This window comes from Phoca vitulina, unplaced genomic scaffold (genome assembly GCF_004348235.1).
Source record: "Phoca vitulina isolate PV1807 unplaced genomic scaffold, GSC_HSeal_1.0 scaffold6, whole genome shotgun sequence".
Lineage (NCBI taxonomy): Eukaryota > Metazoa > Chordata > Mammalia > Carnivora > Phocidae > Phoca > Phoca vitulina.
The window spans coordinates 17,446,111-17,469,645 of NW_022589709.1; the positions used below are offsets into that span (position 1 = coordinate 17,446,111).

Below are 23,535 nucleotides of genomic sequence, written 5' to 3' on the forward strand. Positions count from 1 at the left end.
GACTTTGGGTACTATTTCAGCCTCTTTGACCCTTCTTTTTGTTTTCTCATCAGAAAAGTGAGGAGAGACTAAGGCCCTTTCTAGCACCAGAAAAACTGCACACTCTTAAAAACTAGCTAAAGGAGAAATTTGAATATGGTCTGTGGATTGATTGTACCAATGTCAGTGTCCTGGTTTGTACTATAGTTATGTAAGATGTCACCACTTGAAGACACTGGGTAAGGGACATATAGGATCTCTCTGTACTGTTTTTTGCAACTTGCCATGAGTCTGCAATTATTTCAAAATTAAAAGCTAAGTACAGAAAAAGTAGTTAAAGGTAAAGGACTTTGTTTATTCTTAATGTGTTAGATGCCTTCAGCAACTTTCTTTCTTTTTTTGGGGGGGGGAGCCTCTTATGTACTTGATACTAGGGATAATAAATAATTAGAACTCATTTTCATTATAAGTGCCTATTTCTTTTTATTTCATGATCTTTTATTTTATTTATTTTATTTCATGATAAGGGCCTTTCAGAGAAAACACAGTTTACAAACAGTAGCAGATATAAACCATTTATTATGTATTGCTTCTAAGAAGCAAGCCTCTAACTAGTACTTAGGTTAAATATAAGAGTTGCACACATTATTCTAATAAGACTAACAGTAGCATTTCCTGGATTTAGATATAGCCAGGACATCTCTCAAGTTTATTTCTATTTCTTCTCCTAGTTTGCTAAATCATTGTGTAAAGTTCTGCTTTTATTCTGTATTCCCTTTTTAATTTCCTCTACCAACTTTTACTTAAATTAAGTTTCTTTAAGCTGATTCTGTAGGGATAATGAAAAGTTAAGTCTGATGACAGAAAACATTAAATCTGATTGGCCTAGTCTGAGAACATAAAGGTTTTGTAAAATAGTTATTTATAAAAGGAAGTGTGGCAGAGTGGAAAGGCCATGGGTGTTCAAGTCAGGTAGATCTGGATTTAAACTGCCATTCTGCCACTACAGTTTGTGGTGGTTGTGAATATCAAATGGTATGATATATCTATGAAATGCAGCATACTGCCTAGTTCATAGAAAACACTCAGTAATTGGTACAGATTATTACTAAATATTATTACTATTAAGTCTGTTTTCATGCTTATCAAATGAGAAAGTCAGTTTCTACGTAAGTTTAAGTGCCGAAGTGACTTAAGTATATTAAATGAACTTTGTCCCTTTTTTTTCTTCAAAGAGCAGTAAAGAATTCATAGGTGAGTTCATGGTCCTAAAATGCCACATTTTAGTTATGCTTGTTTTTTTTTGTAAACCAAGATGATGAACTTTATATCACTCTAGTCTGTCACTACCAAAATGTAGTTTGGCTCAAGGGAATACTTCATTTCTGGTCAAACTCTCCTTTGATTTAGATAGCTATTAGGAAAGCTATGCTTGATTTTAACAGTGATTCTATTGTGAGATTTTGTTTAAAGATGATAACAAAAGTTGAATATCTTAAAAACAACATGTTGTCCTTTTAAAATAAATATAAAAACCTGCCAAGCCATTTTGAAAATAAAAACCCCTCCATGTGCTGTGCTACCTTAGAAATGGAGAACACAGAAAATGGACAATGATTCTGTGAGACTAATAGAATATAATATGCCTCTCAGAAAAAAATTATAAGAATTCAGTTAAAAGAATTAATTTGAGAACTGTTTTAAAAAAGAGCCCATCATAGGGAGGCAAATTTTATATTTGGGTTTATTTTATCTTAAAAATAATTTCATAAAGTATATTATGAATGACCTCATTTATTTTTATCCTTCATTTGCAGTTCCTCATAGAAATGTGATTTGTTGTATGTGTTCAAATAATAAAGCCTAGAGTTGATACAAGAACTACAAGTTGAATGGATTGATATGGCTATATTATTCACTTAAATTTAAAATGCAAACAGAAAACTGAATTTTGCTTTTCATTTTGGGCAAAAAAAAAAAAAAACTCCCTTAATGTAGTGCAGTTTAAAATTTTATTTTTGCAGTCAACAGACAAAATGCTTAATATGCCTAGGAACCTTCAAATATAGCTTTTGAGTTTCTTTATGAACGTGTTATTGATTCCAACTGGCTTACTGAAAACCTTTCATGTTCTTTTTTTAACATTTTAACAAATGTGCAGAAGGAGTACCTGGGTTTCATTTCATGATTTATATTAGTGTTGCTTACTGTTTAAATAGTTTCTCTAAGAGTTTTAAGGCTACTATAATTTTCTCCATATACAGGGGATTAGCTCTTCGGGAGGAAAAGGGTCCTCCCCCCTACCATATCTCCATGTCCTTTCTCTGATCAGCTGGCATGTCTGTATGTTATTTTTATCCACGAAATTGTATATTGCCTTCTCCATAACCAATGCCGGTAACAGTCCGTAGAAGCTCTTCCCCTGAGACTGATTTCATTTTCTTTACTGCACACCCAGTCTCATAAGCTAAGAGCCTAAGCTACAGACGGTCAAATGAATTTTGATATCCCAGGTGACAGCTTGCTCATTGCTGCAAAATTATTAGGCTTATCAAGTATTTGCTTCACCTGGACAGAAGAATCTTTTACTATTACAGGTAGTCAGCTGATCATTTGGGGAATATTGTATCTTACTGTTATTTGTGCCTTGCTTGCCTGTGAAATTGGTACTTACTGTTTAGAAATGGAGCAGCATGAAATACATTAAAACCACATGTGAGTACATCTGTTTTCAGCCTTCTGAAGCATAGGTTGGACACAGTGAAATAAAGATTCATGAAATGGTATTATATTCAGTGTATAGTAGGAAAGACCTCAGAAAATTAAGGAGCCTTTTTTCTTTTCTGTGTGGGAAGGAAATAAAAGACTGTAGATATAAACCAAGAAGTAGCAGTTATGGAGTGGAAGCAGAAGGAGACCACACAGGAATAAAGAGGGAAAAAAAATAGTACTTGAAAATTATCAGATGTCAGATGGAGTAGAACAATCCAGAGTTTCATAATAGTGGTTGAGCATTTTAAATCCTATATATGAAAACAATTTAGTACCAGGATGCTTCATTTCACTAGAAAGCCAAATGAGACAGCAAAATTACTGAGAGAAAAAAGGCAATCTGTAAATTGTCAAAACATTATAATTGTTCTTCAGATATTAATTAACTAAATTATGAGTCAGAATATCATCTTATTTTTCCTCAGAATATTGTGAAATTGGAATCTTTTTCTCTTCATATTGTTATAGAATGTATCTTGCTTTCATTTTTTGGAAGAGGGAACTCAACATATCCACCCAATCCCCTTGAGTTTCAGGCATTCTAAATACTTGATATGAATGTAAGCAATAATGATTGCATTCAGAAATGCAAGTTGTTTCAAATGCCAGTCTTTTACATATCCTATGGTGCCCAAAAAACCTATTGCATATGGAGAGTAAGTAGTGGGAGTATGTTATACAGCTAGACATTACTGCCACACTTATTTCATGTATTCATTTAATAAGAATTTATTTTAAGAGCTGGATCTACTCCAAAGATACTATGTATTTAATTCCTGACTGTGGAAGGTATTGTGACCTTGTGTTTTAAAATATTTTTGATATATGTTTTTCATTTTTTACTGCACGTTAAATTTGGGGGCCCTTCCCCCCACTAGTTTCATTCCTGTGGATTTGTTTGAAACGCTTAAATGAGTAGGCAAGCGATGATTCCATCTGTGCCACTTTTCTTTGTTGCTAAGCAAAAGAATTTATAATGATCTCTCTAGAAGAAAATCATGAAACTCTGTTGAAAGTTTAGTACACAAAGCCTGTTTCATTTATTTTGTATAAGGTTTTTTTATGTCACTGTGAGAGAATGACCGTTGGGATAATTTAAATTCTTTATCTTTACAGTAGGGGGAGGAAAAAAGTTAGTGATACTTAAAAAAAGATACCGTTAAAAAATAACTAGGAAACCTTAAATTTTCCTTTGAGGAACAATTTTTAAAATATTTCTATATTCCAAATTGCAGCCACGTAGTTCTCTATTTTAAAGAGCAGATGTTGCAGACTGATACAGATGTTTTAGAACATATATTGCATACCAGCTTTCTGTAGACTGAGATAGCTCCAAAAACTTTCTATGAAAGTTGCTGAAAATAGGACTAAATTTAATATCATTGTTATAGATTTGAATTTTGGAGTAAATAAAAATATAAAAAACAAAAGGAGTTCTTACTAAAATAAGTTCTGTCGCTATAATATTAAAATGATTTATTTAAATGGTGGTGAGGGGTATCATTTCTTACAGTATTTAACCCTTTTCTAGTTGAATCAGTTTGCCTCTGGCAATTTGAGAAAAGACTGCTCTGCACTACCCTGCACCCCACTCCTCCACCACTTTTGTACAGGACTAAATGGACATTTTCCTTTAAGGGAGATGTAACAGAGCACAATACAAAGTACCATACAGAAGAAATGGATAGTGCAAACCAGCTCATTTTACTTGTGATTCTTAATCAGATTTCGCCTTCCAAGTAAATTACCATCACTTGATGTCAGATGTCTTCTGGTGAACTGGGGGATCTTTAAATATTACCCTTCTTCTTCAAGAAGGGTAATATTTAAAGACGCTTCTTGAAGATTCAGAGTCCGCCAGGCGGCTGCTCTGAAAGCCCTGGTGGAGCCTTCCTGAACTCGGCTGGTTCCTTCTAGCTCTGTTTGGATGATACCAAGTAACTCAAAGCAGCATAGCAGGGGAGTGGGCAAGGCCTCCAGAGAGTAGAAAATTGCCTTACTTCTAGAAGCTTCATAAGTAATGGAGTAAGGTACATAGCAAAGAAGACAGTTTAAACTCGGCTACAACAAGCTTCGTGTGTGGCTGTTTAGAAATGAAGTGGTTTCTTCTCCTTTTGCACTCTCCCTTTTATGACTGCTGAAATGGAACATCCTAAACAGTCTTTCTCTTTTGCTTGGCTTAGTTGTGCCGCAGGATGGGACCTGGGCTTCTGTGTTGAGGTAATTCTTTTGTGAGCAAGGAGAGGACAAAGTAGTGGGGCATGATTTTCTTTGTATTACGGATGCAGGGTGTATTCTTAATTTTGAATCACCGTCTCCTTTCTAGTTTCCTACTGGTCAGGATTTGTTGGATTCCTCACAGCACTGTGTAAGCAGAGTTTACAAAGGTGTGGATTTTGAACAGTGTGACTACACTTTTTCAGATTGGGGATTGCTGTTGTTTTTGGTTTGGTTGTTTTGTTTTAAGTGGGGGAGGGGAATGCCTGGGAGAACAAAATGTGATGTGTGTGAACACTGATGTGCTCATAGCATTGGATTGAAGTCCTCCTCACTCTAGCCTCTGAACTGAAACCAGCTCAGTTCATACTAAACACTCCTTGTGCGGTGTCCAGATCCTCCTCTGCCCAAGTTACTGACTTAACATGTACTGGTAAGTAGAAAGTAGTGATCCTTTGCCCTCTATCCTCCACACATTTGTGATAGAATATTGACCCTTGTTTTTATTTGTTCTGAAAGTCATATAAGCAGTTGTCATAAAGGGGGAGTTTGTCTTATGTCATCTGTGATGTGGGTCCATAATTACTAAAGCAGTCCTCTTAATCCTGAACATGGAGCACAAAGAATCTTATTTTGAGTCCATGAAAATTGAGTGGTCCTCTTAAAACATTGTTAATCTCTGATTTTACCTGGGTGAGAGGTGAAGGTAAAGGGGGTGTGGGGGGTAAGTGAGAGTGAACTTTTTATAGTACTAGAAGGTTCAAGATCATAAACATTTCTTTAAAAGTTAAGGCTTTTAACTTAGTAACTTGTTTTTTCCTTTACAAATTGTGTAAATATTTTATGGCTGTTTTGACTTAATTTTGTTGGACACCTTCAGAACAGGGACTGGTAATAGTTAACACTTAGAAATAAGAAGAAAATAATAACTTCGAAAACAAGCAGCAGTCAGGTAGCAAAGTAACAAGTGCTTTTCCGTAATGTTTTACACTTCCACAGTGTTGTGTACAGCTTAAGAAGTATAAGTATTATAATATGGACAGAAATTAATATTATTTTCCATTCAGAAATGAAATTAGGATGACATTTCAGTAGTAAGGTTTTCAGACGTTGTCAACAGTTTGTCAGTGTTAAATATTAGGGACCTCTCTACACTATAAACATCGTAGAAGGAGGTCCAGAGTATTTATAGAGATCCATTTTGTTTCTGCTCTGCATCCAATTTAATAATAGAAGTGTACCTTTTGGTACTGTCACTTACTATTTTTCTGTTTTCCCCTTCTGAATTATAAAATTCTATGGAGAAGTGACTTGCTCTCTCATTTTGTGACAGGTACTAAACCAGCCCTGTATACTAATATCTGCATAATGAAAGCTCTTTTGGTAATGGAGTAATACAATAGCGAGCTGTCTGTGAAGGTCTTAAGACTTCCCTTGATCCTGTTATATAATCCTTGAATGTTATTTGCTGACTTTGAGGGAGGGAAGCAATACCACCTGATTCATAGCTGTCATAAAAATACCCAAGATTCTCTTTGCATTCAGTTTAGTAACAGGAAGGACAGAACCGTTGCACAATTGTGCCACAAAATTATTTCTTCCTTGATATGTGTGGAATTTCTACCTGAATATTGTATGCAGTTGATTCATTTATCACCTATGTATGCCTCATACGGTGAATTTCTCTACCCCAGTGCTCCTTATTTTTTTCCCCTCATGTTGCCACTGTCCTCACTACTAAAGTTAAAAGATGGAAAAGAGCAAAAACTCAGTGAATTTGTTGTTGTTCAGCAGTAAAAATATGCAGCAAAAGGACTACTTTTTAACTAATTTTGAATAGTTACTACTTTTTTCAGTCAGGTACTGAAATGGCCAGGCTGCCTCTGGGCTTCATTATTTTGTCTAACTGACTGATTCTGAATTCAGTCCCACGCCATGCACTCTGTTCTAAAAGCAAGGCTTTGTTTTATTCCGGGTATTACCTGGTAACCAGTCAATTAAGAACATTAGTGGAACTCTGAAGGGAAAGCAGTTCTATAATCTCTTTGGAATCCAGTTGGGCTGGTGCCAGTTGCTATACATTGGGAAAGAGAAGGAGGAATCAACCAATTAGAGGACCCTTTTTTAATTCTCAAGAAACCAACAATAAGTGCAAATCTTAATTCTGAAGAGTAGCCATGATTAATTGAAGTATAAAGAACTTAAAAAAAAATCTAACTTCTACTAGCTCTAATATTCCAAATAATAAGTGCCTGGTATGGTTAATTAAATACAGATATTTAAATTAGCCACTCAGTCTCTTTGTTGTAAATGATCAGTAGTTGTTAGCTTATAACAGACTTTCCCAAATTGTAAGAGGTAAAAAGAGAAGCATTTAGGATTGTGTTTGAACCTGGCTCTGCCATTAGCAGTTATATGGCCTTAGGTCCATCACTTCTCTCTAGATCTTGGTTTCCTCACCTGGTAATGGAAGGACGAACATCGTGACATTTAAATTACTAGTAGCAATTCCATGCAGTCTCTCTGACCTGGTATTCCTGAGTGACAAAATTGAAGGTTTTTGTAGTTTAATGACTAAAAGTAGTGTATGAATTTCATGTGAGTTTGCGTGTAGCAGTATTTAATATTGAGTGGTTATAGAAAGGGTATACCAGAAATCAGTCAAATGTAGTCAGTTGAATGAAGGCTTGTTTTTAGACAGCATCTTTTCTTTTTGAGATAGGCCTAAAAATATGTTTTAAGAAGCAGTTGTTTAAACTTGGCCTCATGGAATGTTTTTGTTCTCAATCTGTGGACCACAGGCCTCTTCACCCATGGGAATTATTTGATGGGGCCTGTGAATCCATTAGGACTAAGCATTCCAGTTACGTGATAGATTCATTTACATATGTAGGATTATTTTTCAAAACCATGTGGATGCTGATGTCATGCAATTAAAATACATTTAAAGGTGTTGCTAAATTTACAGAAGCCTTGTATTAAGGTTGTTTGTCATTGTTTTACTTGTAGTATTCACTGGAGTGGGGGTTGGGGACCTCAGTTTTAGCATGGTGGGGAGGCCTCTGAAATATTTTGATTAAAGTTAGTCTTAATTACAGAAGTTTAGGAAATACTGCTCTAGAGAACTTATCTAATTGTTCTGCTTTAAACTGCCATTACAGTGTACCCCATTACCAATAAGAACACAGCATAAGAAGGAATTTAGTAGAGGAAATGGTGAGGATGAAGACAGAAGAGGGAGGAGGTCACTTGCCCTATCCTAGATTATTATCTCCATCAAATAGCATTTTGGAACTTTGTCTCTGACTTCTGAAACCATCTGTTTGCCTTGTGAGGCAGGGCTGAGAGTGTGGGATGTTTAGGCTGCATCTGGCACGATGCTAAGGTACCGGGGGAGCCGTATGACAAGAGGAATGCACCTTGGAGTTGGGTGTCAGGGGGAGACAGCTCCCCCAACACATGATTTGGAGGTATCTTACATTTTAGCCCCTGCTTATATTCCAGTTCCACAAATATTTGAGCACACTCTAGGTACCAGGTAGTAGGAGATCAAAGGACACATTCGGTACCAGTCTACATTTTTCTTTTTTGAGATAGACCTGGACATTCTGTATAGGAAGCAGTGTTAACAACCAGTTCCAAGTAAAAAAGCACTTACTTCTGATACTATTTCTCTGACTTTTACTTTGTGCCCCTTCTGAGATTTATATAACTTAAATCCTTACAATAACCTTTTATGTGAGTTTTGTGATCTCCATTTTACAGCTGGAGAAATTGAAGTTCAGAAAGACACAACAGCTTCTGTAGTCACTCAACTAACTGGTACCTAGAGGGTCAAGACAGGAACACACAGCTTCTGACTCCTGGTTCAGTTGCTTGGATATTTATTGTGTAGCATTTAAGAAGGAAACACACATAAAAAGAACTTAAACTTTTTTTTTTTTTTTCAGTATGCTTTAGACAGAGAGTAGGCATTAATCTTAATTTCTACTTAGGAGACTAGATATAGAATTTAAGATCTGTATTTTATCATAGTCTGTAAAAAACTCAGATCTCACATCTGCTGGTTTCTTATTGAAGGGTACATTTTGGGGGTGGAGGTCAAAATAGAATCATTGAGGGAACTTTTCCCAACTGGCTTATTCTTTTCCCTGATTCTGATTCACCAGGTCTGTCATGAGACTTAAGCATGTGTATTCTCCAAATGATTCAAATACACTGCTCTCCTGCCCCACCCCCATCTTCACTCCCTTTGTGAACCACTTTGATATAAAGCCATGGCAGGCCATTCATACAGCAAATACATATCAAGAATCAACCACGTGCCAGGCACTATTTTAGGCTGTTGGGATATATCAGGGAATAAAAACAAAGACTCCTGGCCTCGTGCACCTTATCCTTCAAATAATTAGCAGAGATCTTTGAACGAACGGCTTGTTTATTCTTTAGTTTTGAAGGCTAGTAAGTAAGAGGAAGACTCTGCCTTGAATATAGATAGGAGAAAATAGAAACTAGGGCCTTCTGAGAAATAGCAAAAGGTGAAATTATAACAGGTATGAAAATTCAAGCACATTCTTCATTAAAGTTCAATAAAGTCATCAGAATTTGTATTAAATAAGTGATTAGAGTTAATGATAGGTATGTATGCAGAAAGCCAACTAATGACTTTACTGATTGCTTTTTGGGGGTTGGACTTCAGTAACCAGTTTTAAGAGCAGTTTATCACTCGTCTCTCTAAAGTTCTCAGTCTTTTGCAGGTATCTTGGCTTATGGTCCCTAGAGATTTCCTAAGTTTGTCTTGATCTTTTATGTTCATGTCAGTACAGAGAGCCATTTCTCATAATCATTTTTTACCTTGGGGCCAGATCTACAACTCTTTATGTTTATTCACTGGTTCTTTTCAAATGTGTCTCTTGTAACACATGCCTTTTTTATTCAACCTTTTTTGCAAGGTAGGAGAATTTTAAATTACTGTCTTGACTTTTTTCTAGATTACTTAAAACTTGTCTACTACCCGTTGGTCTGTTTTTCCACTTTTCTTTCCATTATATTATCCTTTTTTTAAGACTGGGTTTTGTTAGTTTAAATTTGGACAAAAACTATGCCTCGTTTTTTAAGCTTAAAAAATTGCCATTAATCACTGGTATCATAACATCCTCTTAAGGCAAGTTATCTTGTTGTTCTGTCCTCTAAATGTAGCATCCAGAGTCAGAAGGCCTCTGGCAGGGATAAAAATAGCCTTCCTGCTTGCTCGCTTGTTGTTGGTTTACTGGCAGTAGGAAATCTTTTGAATTCCTTAATTGGGTCAGCTCTTCGCTAGTTTCCCTCTAGACATTCCCTTCTGCCTGAAATTCTTAGATGCGTTTAGATCTTGCAACTTTGTAACTGCCCTGAGTTACAGTCAAAGCCATCCTTTTATATGAAACCTTCTGTAATCTATAGAAACTTACCCATTGACTTTCCTTATCTTATGGATAAATGTTATTATTATTATTTTTTTTTTTGCCACTATTACAGTCTCATATCACAACTGAAAAAGTAAATTTGAGCCATTGGTACAAAAGGAAGACCTCCTTAGTTTTTTTAAAAAGGAACATTATTCAGTTGAATTTTCAGTTTTCATTTCCTAAAATACTTCTGCTATTTTGCCAGTTTGGCTATTATAAAAGTAAGGAGTTCGATTTTTTTTTTTTCCTCTTGCTTACCCCAAAGAAGAATTACATCCATTTGTAACCAAGAACAGTAGCAAACTCTGATTTTTCTGAAGCTGAAAAATCCCCCAGATGTCCACTCCCTTCTCCCAAGTTTTCAGTTTGGATTTTATTTGGCTAAAATGAATCCTTCCTCTTTCTTTCACAAGTGGAAAATTGTTGGTTATCTCTGGCTTATATTCGGAGAGGGGAAAGGCTTTAATATTAATAAAGCACCTATTCTATATCCGGGGAATTTTCTGAGCATTCTGAAAAAATGGTCTCATGAATTCCTCAATAGCCTCGTGAAGTAAATGGAAATATTTGTTTTACTGAGGTTCGTAGAAGCTACGTAATTTGACCTAGCTCACAAGATGAGATTGTTCTGACTCTCTACCCTTTCCACTGCATGTTCCATGGCAGGGAGACCACCAGTTGCTGGCTTAGCTTCATTCATTCATTCATTCATTCAACAGCTATTTATTGAGCCTCTTTGCTCCAAGCTCTGCGATGCAAAACCCAGAATTTATCCTTAAAGATTCTGTTGCCTTAGAGAAAGAGAGAGTTTAGAAATAGGTAATTTAAATATAGTGCAGTAAGTGTAAAGGGTATTGTATGGAGCACATGAGGTCATCTGAATCAGAACAGGTGGTTTGGGGCAGGGAGGACTTTCCATAGGATGTGAGGCCTGAGATAGAAGATACCTGGGCAAAAGGGTAGTGGCTTGAGTGGTGAGACATTGGGAACAAAGAGAGGAGGGCATTCCAGACAGGGAGGATCCCAGAAGTAAAAATTCATGGGCCAGTAGTTCTCAATGCCCGGAGTACCACCTAATGTGGGAAGGGAAATGGTGGTGTGGAGAGATGAACCTGGAGAGATAGGCAAGAGGAGTCAAGAATTTTTAATAAGCCCTGGCTTTTAAAAAACTGAAAGCCACATCTTTCCTGGAGAGGGGTTTTGTTTAGCCTAAAAGGTAAATGTGTGTGTGATTTAAATGGCTCTTTGAGTGGTGAGGGGCAAGATTCTCCAGCTGATGTCAGCCCCAGCCAGCTCCTCCTCTGTGATTTTGCATGGAAGCATCTTTACTGGAAGTTGGTTGTATCATAGATAGGTAGAGTAAGGTACTGATTTTGATTTGGGGAGTTATTTTTGGGTCGATAGAATAAATTATTAAAATAATTATCTTTATATCATTAAGTGATAGGATACAGTGAACACATTTTATTAGTTCATATTGATACGTGTTCTGCCTCTGTAGAAGTAAAAACTTGGTATTCAGAAACTGAATTTATTACGCATTTCTTGAGCCTTGCTCTGCGTTGTCTAGGTCCCCACAGCGCCATCTTGCTGCAAGTCTCAGGCAGTGTTGGTAAAAACCACAGATGCAGAAAGGCAGGTGGAGTAGCACCTCCTTTAAACAATTATTTGTGGCAGTATAGCTTTGACTTTCTTAAATGTGAACTAAGGAAAATTAGCAGGAACAGGAGCAGGAGGAACACTTCTAGCTAAACAACAACAAATGTTTGTGTATGTTCATGTATGGATGTGTGTGGTGTGTGTAAATCTTTGCTCTACCTTAAAAATGGGCCTAAGCCCATACGTCTCCTTTTCCTGTTAGAAATTTTTAATGGTGTCCACTGAAAACCCTTCCCTTTTCTTTGGAGTATCCAAGTTTTTATAGTGTAAGTCAATCAAAAAAATTAACTTAGAATTTCACATTACTTGTCACTTTCTAGGACTGCATGCTGTATTTTGGATAACCTTGCAGTTATTCTGTATTATCATTCCTTAGCCTACACACATCACCAACAATGCTAGTATGACTGAAAAACAGAAGGTCATAGCATGAAGTCTAATAGCTCTGTAGAACATTTGATATTTTTCAGTGTTTGTATATGTGAAATAGCGTTTATTATATCAATTCCTGCTGAATCATCAGTAGCAATAGTATCTGCATTACATTTTAGAAAATAACTTTTTCTCTCATTTTGAGAAGAATATATACATTTATATCCTCTAATGTATTAGAATATTTCCTTCTAGTCTTTCCTCCTTTCATCTCATTGACTAGGTTACTTTAGTTTTAGTCTTAAAAGAATATGATAGTACATAGTGTTCTTTTGGGCACTTACTCACCCAAGCAGTTCTTAGTCTGGTTGGTAAATATTGGTTCTCCAACTTGCAAATGCCTGGCATAGAATTGCCTAGTTGAAGTACGGATCTTTTCTGGGCTGTAGAATTTGGTAGTGTAGTTCCCCAGAGTCACACTGTATCAGATGCCTATATTTGGCTAGGTTGAGTCATATCACCAAATATAGTCTATGCCTTCTGCATGATGTATGCCAGGCTTCTGGCTCCAAATGCCACAGCTGGCCTCCAGAGACGACTACTTTCCTGTCATAACGTCCTGTCATAAGATTAGGACTGCTGATCAGGCAGTATTTCTTTATATTTATAACACAATCAATACCAGGAGCCTTCAAAGATTGAATTTTATCCACCAAATAGCGTTCACTTGCCTGAAATCCCAAAGCCCTCCTTCTCCCTTGAGAAATTCAATTCTAGATGTGCCAAAACTTCGGTTATATTTATGGATAGTTGAGCTATCAAAAAAAAAAAAAACAAAAAAAACAAACAGAACCCACAAACACTGGATTATATTCAGCTTCAGATAGCTTGTTTATTTTTATTTTACTTCACTTTATTCATTTGTGAAACGCTGGTGTTTTAAGTTCAGTGGAATGAACTCATTGAGTGCTTACATGGTACTCAAACAAGGAAACTCAAGGTACCTAGGTAAAAAAAAAAGCTCTGATTCTTAAAGGGGGCTATTATGGTAAAAGAGAGAAAAAAGTTAGTAGCTAAAATGATTTACCTAAGAAGGTTGACTGTTGCAACATAGCTAGAAAGAAAAGTTGGTGAATTAATCTTAACAAGGGGGTTGCCTTTTTGGGAAAGTTGCCCTGGAAACAGGTGAATCTGAAGGAAAAAAAAAAAAAAAGATTTGAAAAATACCCTCCACTGGGAACAAAGGAAGAGGGCACTGTCTCAGACTAGAGAGGGGACTGTCAGTGATCTAGCTGTGGGACAGAAAATGCAGAAATGCCTGTATAAATTGGCATCCATAGAACAGAGAGGATCTTAGAGCAGAAATGAAGGGTATACAAGGAGAATGAAAAGGTGTACAAGGAGAATGAAAGGAAGACTTGAAAGTCTCACGACACTTATAATGAGAGCTTACGGAAGATTTCCAGAAAGGAAGTGATATGGGTAATAGATGTCATGAATTGATGACTCTAGATATTTTAATTGTAGAAAAAATTTACAGAAAGATAGGACAGGCAGGATAAGAAAGCATTATGAAGTTAAAAAAAAAGTTTTTAAAAAAATGTCATTGCTTATATTTTAAAAATTGAAATAGAAAGCATTACTGATTGGTTAACAAAATGTCACAGGTGTATTTGTTACTCAGAGGCCAAAATTGATTCCAGCCTGACAGGACTCATATCACAAGATCAGGTTAGAAAATTAAAAACAAGTATCACTTTCAGAGTTAAACTATGAACTTTGCCAATGATTCTTCAGTGCCCTATTGTCTTAGCTGAAGGGTAGAATTACTGCATTCAGAAGTCTGAAGAGCAGAAAAAGTATCAAAGGTCACCTACCTTGGCGGTAGAGGGTAGGATCTCTTCAGGGGCTGTGCATTGAGGCAAACTCTGAGAACTGAATTAAGGGACATTTTTGTGTCTGTCAAGTTGAAATAGTCTTCTTATCTCTCTCCTTAAAAGAGGTACCCAAAAGGTGAGTTTCTGATAAGGTTGGAACTTGATTTGTTTAAACTGGGCCAGCCAGTTTGGTAGTTTGTCTTTTGGATTCTCATTGTTCATTATCCCTTCTTGGCATCAAATGAGAAGCATTTAGTTCATATGGAACAGTTCTGGTTTCAGTTGAAATGTTAGCATTAAAAAATAAATTAGAGTATCTTCTCCGAAATAAAGAATTTCCTCTTAAACTTTGTTTAATATAGTTAAATACTTTGTGTGTTGACCTACATCAACTTAAAAAAATATTTTATGGTAAATAAAAATGGTATGTGTGATACTTCTGTTAGTTTATTTACTAGAGGGTTTTTACAGCTATAAAATTTATACATGTGTTCCATTCCAGAAAATCAGCTGCTACTTTGAGTTAACTGATTCGGAAACACTACTCACCCCCTCCTAACTTTTGTAACAGTTAAGGTCATGTTCTTCCAATATCTCCAGTCTGTGCTTTTTAAAAAATGTGCTTGTGATAGGTTATACGATCCAGGTTTATAGTTAAAAGCAGTTCAGATGGAATTCACTGGATTTGGATACTTGGCTCTCTATGTTAGCCTTAAATAATTGAGCCAATTTTTAGAAAGAAATTGAAATATCAAAATTAATTTTTGCCGCCTCCTTCCCCATCTCCATCCCTACCTTCACTCTAAATAGAAACAAGCTGAAATTGAAGTGACCTAATTAACAACTTAATAACCCTTGTATTTGGTTTTAAATTGTAGTAGGAAAATTGTTAAGTTCAGATTTTGTTTCGTATTAGACCCCCAAGCTTTGGATATGGGTTAATTAAAGCTATTAGCAATAGAGAATGGTTTTCTTTTTTGATGGTGTGAGTTCAGTTCTTTAGAGACTATTTCAAAGAAGCAGAATTTTGAGAAGTTGTAGGATAGTTGAGGCCTAAAGTTCCTTTTTCCTCAAGAGTTGTAAATATATGGCTGGTGGATTGATAGGACCACATATTAGCTCTGGTTCCCATAGTGTTGTTCAGTGGAACCAGATAGAGCCTTTCTGGCATCTTGGAAGGCTTGCCTCAGCCTTAAGGCTGCTTCCCCACTTTTTCCTTAGCTTTGGAGAGTCTGCTGTGATTCTGTGGAAGTAGAGTTTAGGCTGCTGTTTCCTAGTAGAATGTCTGTAATTATGAATCAATTTTAAATTCTCACACTACCCAATTTACAGAGTGCTGACTATGGTAGATAATTAACAGTCACATTCTTCTATTCATTCTCTAAATGATCAAGACTTGTAGAGGGTTTTCCATCATTTTTATGAAGGTGGGTGTAGATGTAGAATATGGAGACTTAAAAATGTTGCCCTAATAATTTTTTATAACTTAACAGCATAGAGCTAGGCATATGGTATGGTACTCAGAATAGGTATATGGTATGTGGTTTGGATACCTCAACTCAATATGTAGAAACTCTTCCAAAACAGAAATGTAATTCCTGATAAAGGGAGAAATCCCAGTGCTGTTTCGCCCCTTTATTTGTGGCTACCAATTTGGAAAGATGTTGCATCCTCCAAAAATTTTAGTACTGTCACAGATTCTTTTTTGATGGACATCTTGGGTGTCCATTTTAAGTTCAAAACTAGATTTTGAACCACTTCAAAATTAGAAGGAAACTAACCCAGCATTTTTTGAGTACCTACTGTGCTCTGGGCATTGTGCTATGTGCTTTGATACTTTCTGTCACCTGTAAGTACAGTGATATGTTTTTCTTTACTTTCTGTACTTTTCCTCCAAAGTGAGAATTTAAACCCATTAATGTGTCTGTACATGTAGGCATAAGTCTGGCACTTTTGTTATGAATTATATAGAGAAATCTTCCTGCTAATTGTGTATTTTTAAAAAACAAAAAAACTACACACATAACATTTTCACATTTATGGGGCAAAAAAACTATTATTACAAGTTTCTATTAGAATATAATGTTATAAAGAAAATTACTTTGTATGGGAGTTTGGAAATTAGAGACCAAATAGTTAAATATGAGGGATATTTTATTTTCCCACTTTCAAACTTGCCCTTTTTGGATGTTTGTGAACATGCTGATTGATATGTCCTCTGACTCATTGTGTTCATTAGCACAGCAAAGTTTTATCCCATAATAAAGCTTTTTAAAAATACCTTACCTATTAAAGCTATTAATTCAGCTTTGTTACTGAATACATTTAAACCATCTATGAAAAAAATAAATTTAGTAACGGCCTTCTTTTACCTTCAGGTCGTCTAAACTATTCATATCCAGGATCCGATAGCTCTCTGCTTATTAATGGTAAGTGATAATTGATTTACCCTAGTGAAGTTCACAGAACTGAAACAAGTTAGTCCTAGATGAGAAAATATAGTAGGTATGCTTTGACAAGTGGAAAAATGACATTAGTTTGTTCTGTAATGATAATTGCAAGTTGCTATTACTTTATTAGCTGTATAATGAATAATTATTTTTCCTCCAAATTGCGGCAGTAACTTTTTTAAACTTTGAGAACTGACTTATTCTCTGTCTTGAAATTGATGACAGAATAAATGAGAACCCCATAATTATACATAAAGAATGGTTTAATCTACCATTAGATTCTGTAGAGTGACCTTTGAAATGTCTACATGAAAACCATTTCCATGTAGTTAGAAAAATGTTCTAGGAGAAAGGGAGGGTAATCAGAGATCTGAAACCAGGAAAAGCAGCCCGAGACCACAGGGGTTGACATTGTAAAGGACAAGGTCATTCACTATTTGCTGTCTAATGAGAACAAGAAAAATGAAGTTTTATTGACGTTTACAGTGCCTTTGGTAAATTCTCCTTTCTGGTTCTAAATATTACCAGTGTGCTGTTGAGCTCTCTTTTATGTGCCCATGCTGCAGCAGACTGAATTGCACAGGGAAGGGGCATCTCCTCATAGAAGGAATTAAAGAATCAAAAAGTGTCTGTTTTGTACTACTATAGTTTAATTGGGTAAAATACAAAAGTCTTATTTACTTCTTTCCTACTCATTCAGTATTGAATATGGGTTTTAAATTTGTGTGTTCACAATGCTTTCCATCTGTCAAAGCTCATTGTAAGTCCCACCACCTCGAAGAAGTGTTCTTGGCTAAATAGCTATATTCTCATCATTCCAAAAACAAAACCAAAAAAGAAAGCCCCCCAAAACAAACAAGCAAACTTTGTACTCGTCTATGGTATATTGTGAATGGAAGATTAAAAATTATTTTTATTACTGGATCTACTTTTGGTTAGTATTTGACATCAGTATTCTGTAGAACATAGGATTGTTGAGCCAGGAAAAGTTAAAAGGAAATTTGATTTATGAGAGTTGCCGTGGGTACATCAGATCCTCTGAAGACTATACAGTTTATAAAAGCCTCACTTATTCATCGGACTTTGGTCTTTTCATGCTACAGCTACCAGAAATAATGCCAAAATATAATATTTCAGTATAAATGTGTGTGGACTGAAAACCAAACCCAGTGGTGATAATGGCATCAAGATAAGTGGGAATAATATAAGGGTTGCCATTATAGCAGGATTTTAGCTTTTCCTGTGAAACGAGTTCCCCAGTCTGTGTGCTGGAAATGGCAATGAACCCAAGATTTGAGATGCTGATGTGCGATCTTAGGCAAAGTGGTCAACTCTTCTTTGTCTCAATTTCCTCATGCAGTTGCTAAATTAGATCAGTTGCCCCTGGAGTCCATCTTTGTTGAGGTGAGACTCTCTAATGGGTTTTCCTTAAAGCTAAATTCACTTCATTTTTTTTGAGTCTATTATTGTGAGATTGCCTCCTCTGCCCCTGCCATTAATATCCTTTCTTTTATGAATAGATTATTTTTTGTGACCCTTACTTGGCAATGAAAAATAAAGGTAATTTTTCGCCCAAATAATTGTTTTGAAATTTTACTTGTCCATAGATTCTAAAAGGGACTGGATGGTTTTTGCTGTCGCGTGCATGGAAACTGTGTTTATTAGAAAGGTATACAAGCTGAGGTTAATATTGTCTCAAACTGAAAGATAGGAAGATAAAGAACAAAGAGTTGTCAAAGAGGGAGAACTTGCTGGTTCCTTAAGCATAATCCCAGAAGGGTTATGACTGCCATGGTCTCAGATCCAGTGTTCATCTCAGAGGGTCCTAGAACTTGATTTTATCATATTTAATCAAGTGTTAGTTCTTAATAACCAACCAGCTAGGACCAGATGCCAATTTATACATTTTAATAAGGAATAAAACTAGGTAGACCAGATGCTGGAGGTGACTGACAGAGTCATTCTTTCTCCAGTAGCAAAGTCCAGATTATAGCAGATTACTTTAAAATCATGAAATTAAAGCAAGGTTGGGGTGGAGGGATGTTGAGACAGTTTTTAGTCACCTTGGTGTAGATGTAGGCATTGCCCATTCTCTTCAGTCAAATTTATGAAACCTCTTCTATGGCGGATTGCTTCTATAGATAAATTCATCTCATTTGTGTGTTGATGTTTTAGTAACTTTGCTGGCAATTTAGTTCATGATTTGGGGGTACCTATCGTATAAATCTACCGTAAAGCACTATTTGTATTTAATGAAGATAACCTTTGGACTCATAAATATTACCCATTTCACAGAATTGTGATGAAGATGAAATGCGTGTAAATCACTTAGCGTAGAGCTGCTACATAGTTAAAATAATTAGAATATTTAGGAATATTTGTGGCTAGGAATATTAGTGCTAATATATACATATATATTTTGGTTAGGAATATTAGTGCTGAAAATTTATAAGGAAAAAACAAAACGGGATTAAGATGAGTGTAAAAATCATCTATAGTTGAACATGCTTTCTTTGGCTGATTATTAAAATAAGTAACATAAAAATAACTACATTCATTTTTAAATGCAGTCCCTTTGTATCTCCTATCCATGCAGTCTTTTCTTAAAACTGAAATAAAAGCCTAGTACATTGTGTTGCTTTACATTCATTATTCAATTTTAAGACTTTAAGGAACTATAAGGAGCTGTTCTTCCCTGTCCACCATAAATAATCTATTCAGGCTTAAAAACCTTTAGAAAGGTGATTTTATATAGCTACTCTACTTGTCTCAACTGTAACTTTCAGAGCTTTTTCTTCCAAGCCGCTGTTGAGTTGAAAGCCATTTCTTTTTTGTTTAGACAAAAATATGTGAGAACTGTTTAACTCTCTTCACATGAACATCTGAATTTCGACTATGATTTTCATTTTATAACTTGTTTTGAAATTTTCAAGCAATCTCCAAGCTTTTTGGAAAAGAAGTGGGATTTAAATCCTGAATAAATAAAATGAAAAAAAGATTCAGAATAGTCTACCAGCTTCAGCAGTTTATATTGGAGTAATGTTGGGATTTGCATGTACAAAGATAAAAAGAGCTTACTCATCTAGTGGATCAAATTACTTTTTTTCCCCTTTGGCCATGCTCAATCATCAGTTTTTATACTACGCAGTGACCTTCATATACCACTCATGACTTTCAAAAGACACTGCCCGTATATTTCAACAAATAATAATTGATAACTGTGCTAAGAGTGTTGTGGTGCACATTCTGGGGAAATTATTCAATCCATCACTGTTATTAGTTTTACAGATTTTTTTTTTTAGAGGACATTCTTGGGGGAAATCCTTGGATTTTAAGTGTATAAAAAAACCAAACTTCGTAGCTACTTTCTGGATGCTGTATTAGTTTGCTAGAGCTGCCTTAAGTACCACAGACTGGTGGCTTAAACAGAAATTTATTTCCTCAGAGCTTCTGGTCCTGGAGGTTAGAAGTTTTTAGATCAAAGTGCCAGCAAGGTTGATTTCTTCTGAGGCCTCTCTCCTTGGTTTGTAGATGGCTGTCTTCTCTCTGTGTTCACATGATTTTCCCTTTGTGCATGAATGGTGTCCTAATCTCTTCTTTTAAGGACATCAGTCATATTGGATTAGGGCCTACCTCCATGACCTCATTTAACCTTAATTACCTCTTCAAAGACCCAGTTGTCAAATACAGTCCTACTCTGAGGTTCTGGAGGTTAAGACTTTAGCATATGAATTTTGAGGAAGAAGCACAATTCATCCCAGATCACATACCTTTTCCTAGTAAATTTTATGTAATAGGAATGTAGTTAGAACATCCATTTTATGGTTATGAAAAACAAGGCTGAAACTGACTCAGTTTCTCAGCCAAGTCAGAAAGGAGTGTTAAGCTTGGGCCAGACTTACCTCAGATTCCTTTGGTATGTCTTGGTGTAGTTTTGAGACAGACATCAGATTGAAAGGTTAATTTTCCTTTTACCCATCTTGAAAACTTAGTTTGCCTGAGAAAACTAACATGCAATCCCAGCCGCCTCTGTATAAAAGTGCTCGTGCATGGTCCTTTTATCTCCCACCTTCCATTACATTGTGTTAGCCCATAGGATTAACTGCTTCAAAAATGAAACCTCTGGCAGGGGAAGTTATAGAATAACAGCAAAATATATTAGGTTTTAACAGATTTATGTATGTATTTCCTTTTCTCTGTGGATGTCTTTCCCTTGGAAGCATCCACTAAAATATTTGCTTGTCCCAGAGGAGGAGATTACTTAAGAGATCTTTTAAAAAAAGGTTAGCATAGAACAACTCTTAATTATAGTTCTTTGGAATGGAAGGAGGAAGATTGTTTGCTTAAGGGTTGGGGGTGGTACACAGAAATCTATGAAAGGGGGGAGGGTATAATTTACCCATGAGAAATGTACATTATAGTCACTTACTGAAAATGTATATAGTGTGGATCTAGTTGCTACAATAAGGAGGATGTTGAAAGATGCCTTCATGAAAAAGATAATATGGAAACATATTGTAAATTCTAAAGTGCTCTGCAATTGTTAGCCTTAGAATAGTAATGAAAAGCTGAGTAATTATTGAAGACAACCTCAGAATATAGACACAGGAGTTTACTTTTGCAGAAAGGAAAAAATTACTACTTACTGAACATCTGACTGTGTGGTCATCATGTATACATAGGGTATCTTTTGTTATTCTCTGATCAGCTCTCCATTTTTGTAAAAAACTGAAGGTTAGGGATGTAGAGAAACTAGAGTCCCATTCTTTGCCCTTTTTTTCCTAAGATAGCTCTTTACAAATAATATCTTTATCTCATCTTTATTGTATCTTATTGACATTCTTTGAATATTGTACCACCAAGTTAGTATAAACACAAGCCAATGTGACATATGAAATCTCAACTACTAGGCATATATTTAAAATAATTTTGTGACAGTGAGTCAGTCCATTACATTATGGGTTGATTTATAAGATCATTTAACAAAAAAAATAAATAACTAAATAAATAAAATGATTCTTTGCATCTTTGTTGAATTGTATGCCCTGGTCTTTATGATGATTGTCTACTTTTTGGTTCTATCATCTTTATTCTTTTGTTAACAGATTAATTCCTTTTAGCTTCTAGTCTTTGACTTACATCTTTTTAAATGATTTACTAATTTAACTAATTCCCCTACATACTTTTTTTTTTCAGTCCTACTGAAAAAATCAGTTATTTGATAACATCTTTTAATCTGAGCCCTCTCCCCTTGTTTTTTTCCAAATAGAATTGCTATCTGCTTTCTCAGCTTGGGGGCAATGAGAGGTAGATGGAGGGCCTGAAGTGGGCCAGAGTAGCCTGAGTATGGGCAGTCTTTCATTGCCTACTAAAATCTAGTAATATCTTAGCCCTCATCTTCTTTACAAAGATGATTAGGTCTTCTCATGTAGGAAAGGATGTTTTTCTTTAATATATCATTTGTTTGTTTTTAACATAAGTACCAAGAAGAAAACAAAAAAACGTCTGTGAACAAGTGTAGTAATATAATATAGTTAATAAATGTAAATAGTACAGAAGGGGATAAATCAAGAAGTGAAATCCTTCTTTCCTTCCCCATGCCAGTTTTTCTCTCTAAAGGTTCTTGTGGTTGTTTCTAGAAAAAAGATTTACGCTTATTCCCACATACTTGCTTATATTTTCTTTATTTCTACATGTACACAATAATGAATCATACAATACACACGTAGAAAACTCATCTACATCTTAGAGAGGTTTAGATATCAGCACGTGAATATGTGCCACTCTTAAAATGGCTGCATGCTAGGTATTTACTTCTTACGATTGTATCGCTGTTATGGCTACTTTATTTCTTTTTGATTTTAACAAATGGTATAACAAGTGAGAAAATGATACTTTCTAAGAAAAATAGTATCTTCATTTTTATAATGAAATATATATAGATATAATATATATTTAAAAAAGATCTGAAAAGTCTTTCTGTACCTTCTTTGCAAATATAGTATCCCAGAGTAGTAAAATGTTTTACTAGAGGGAATTTAATGGTGAATATAGGATATTTGTAAGCAATCTTATGAAGACATTTTGAAAATAAAGTGCTTTTCAATAGATCTAATAGCAACATGCATCCAGAAATTATAAAAATTTATAGTAGAATATTTCCAGTCTATTAGAATATTCTTGAATCATATTAGTACTGAATATGAAGTTATCGAGGACCTCATAAGTAAAAACTAAGAAATAAAAATAAAAGATGAATGTATAAATAGTAGTCATTTTAAATCCTATGGCTACTAGAAGATTTGTATTCAATAGCAGCATGCATTTTAAAAATGTTTTTAACAGTGTACTCTTTGGTAATTAAAGGAAAGATCTGGGCAGAGTTTATTTCAGCCAACTTAGCTGGAAGTTTTCCAAAATGTAGATTTCTTTAAACATATTTAAAGTGAATTATTTTTTTTAACTTGCCACTTCCTTGGATGTTTCAGAACCATCAAATAATATGCAACAGTTGATAATCATGAGATTGGAAATCTGTCTGACATTTTCCTCAGTAAAGTGGTAAAGATCTGTGTTACAAGTATGTCATCATAATAATCTTAAGCCAAGTATAATTTGAAATAGTTGGGGAAAAGGTGCTTAGTACATCTTTCACGTGTAGGATGAAGGGGCACCATTTATCATTTTGTTACTGTTTGGGTTCTGGTTACATAGGTATGTTCATATTATCGGAAATTCATTGAATTCTGTACTTATGCTTTG

General features: G+C 35.3%; 1 protein-coding gene across 4 annotated transcripts in view; it reads left to right on the top strand.

The window, feature by feature from the left end:
• Nucleotides 1-23,535, top strand: part of CPEB4 (cytoplasmic polyadenylation element binding protein 4) — a 58,900-nt gene that overhangs the window by 20,111 nt on the left and 15,254 nt on the right. For 2 of the 4 annotated variants that reach the window (XM_032403736.1, XM_032403737.1), the window contains exon 3: nucleotides 16,702-16,752. The exons of the other annotated variants lie outside the window; for them this stretch is intronic. In XM_032403736.1, coding sequence (XP_032259627.1) covers nucleotides 16,702-16,752 — 51 coding nt within the window. The remainder of the gene's footprint in view (nucleotides 1-16,701; nucleotides 16,753-23,535) is intronic. 4 annotated transcript variants of the gene reach the window in all.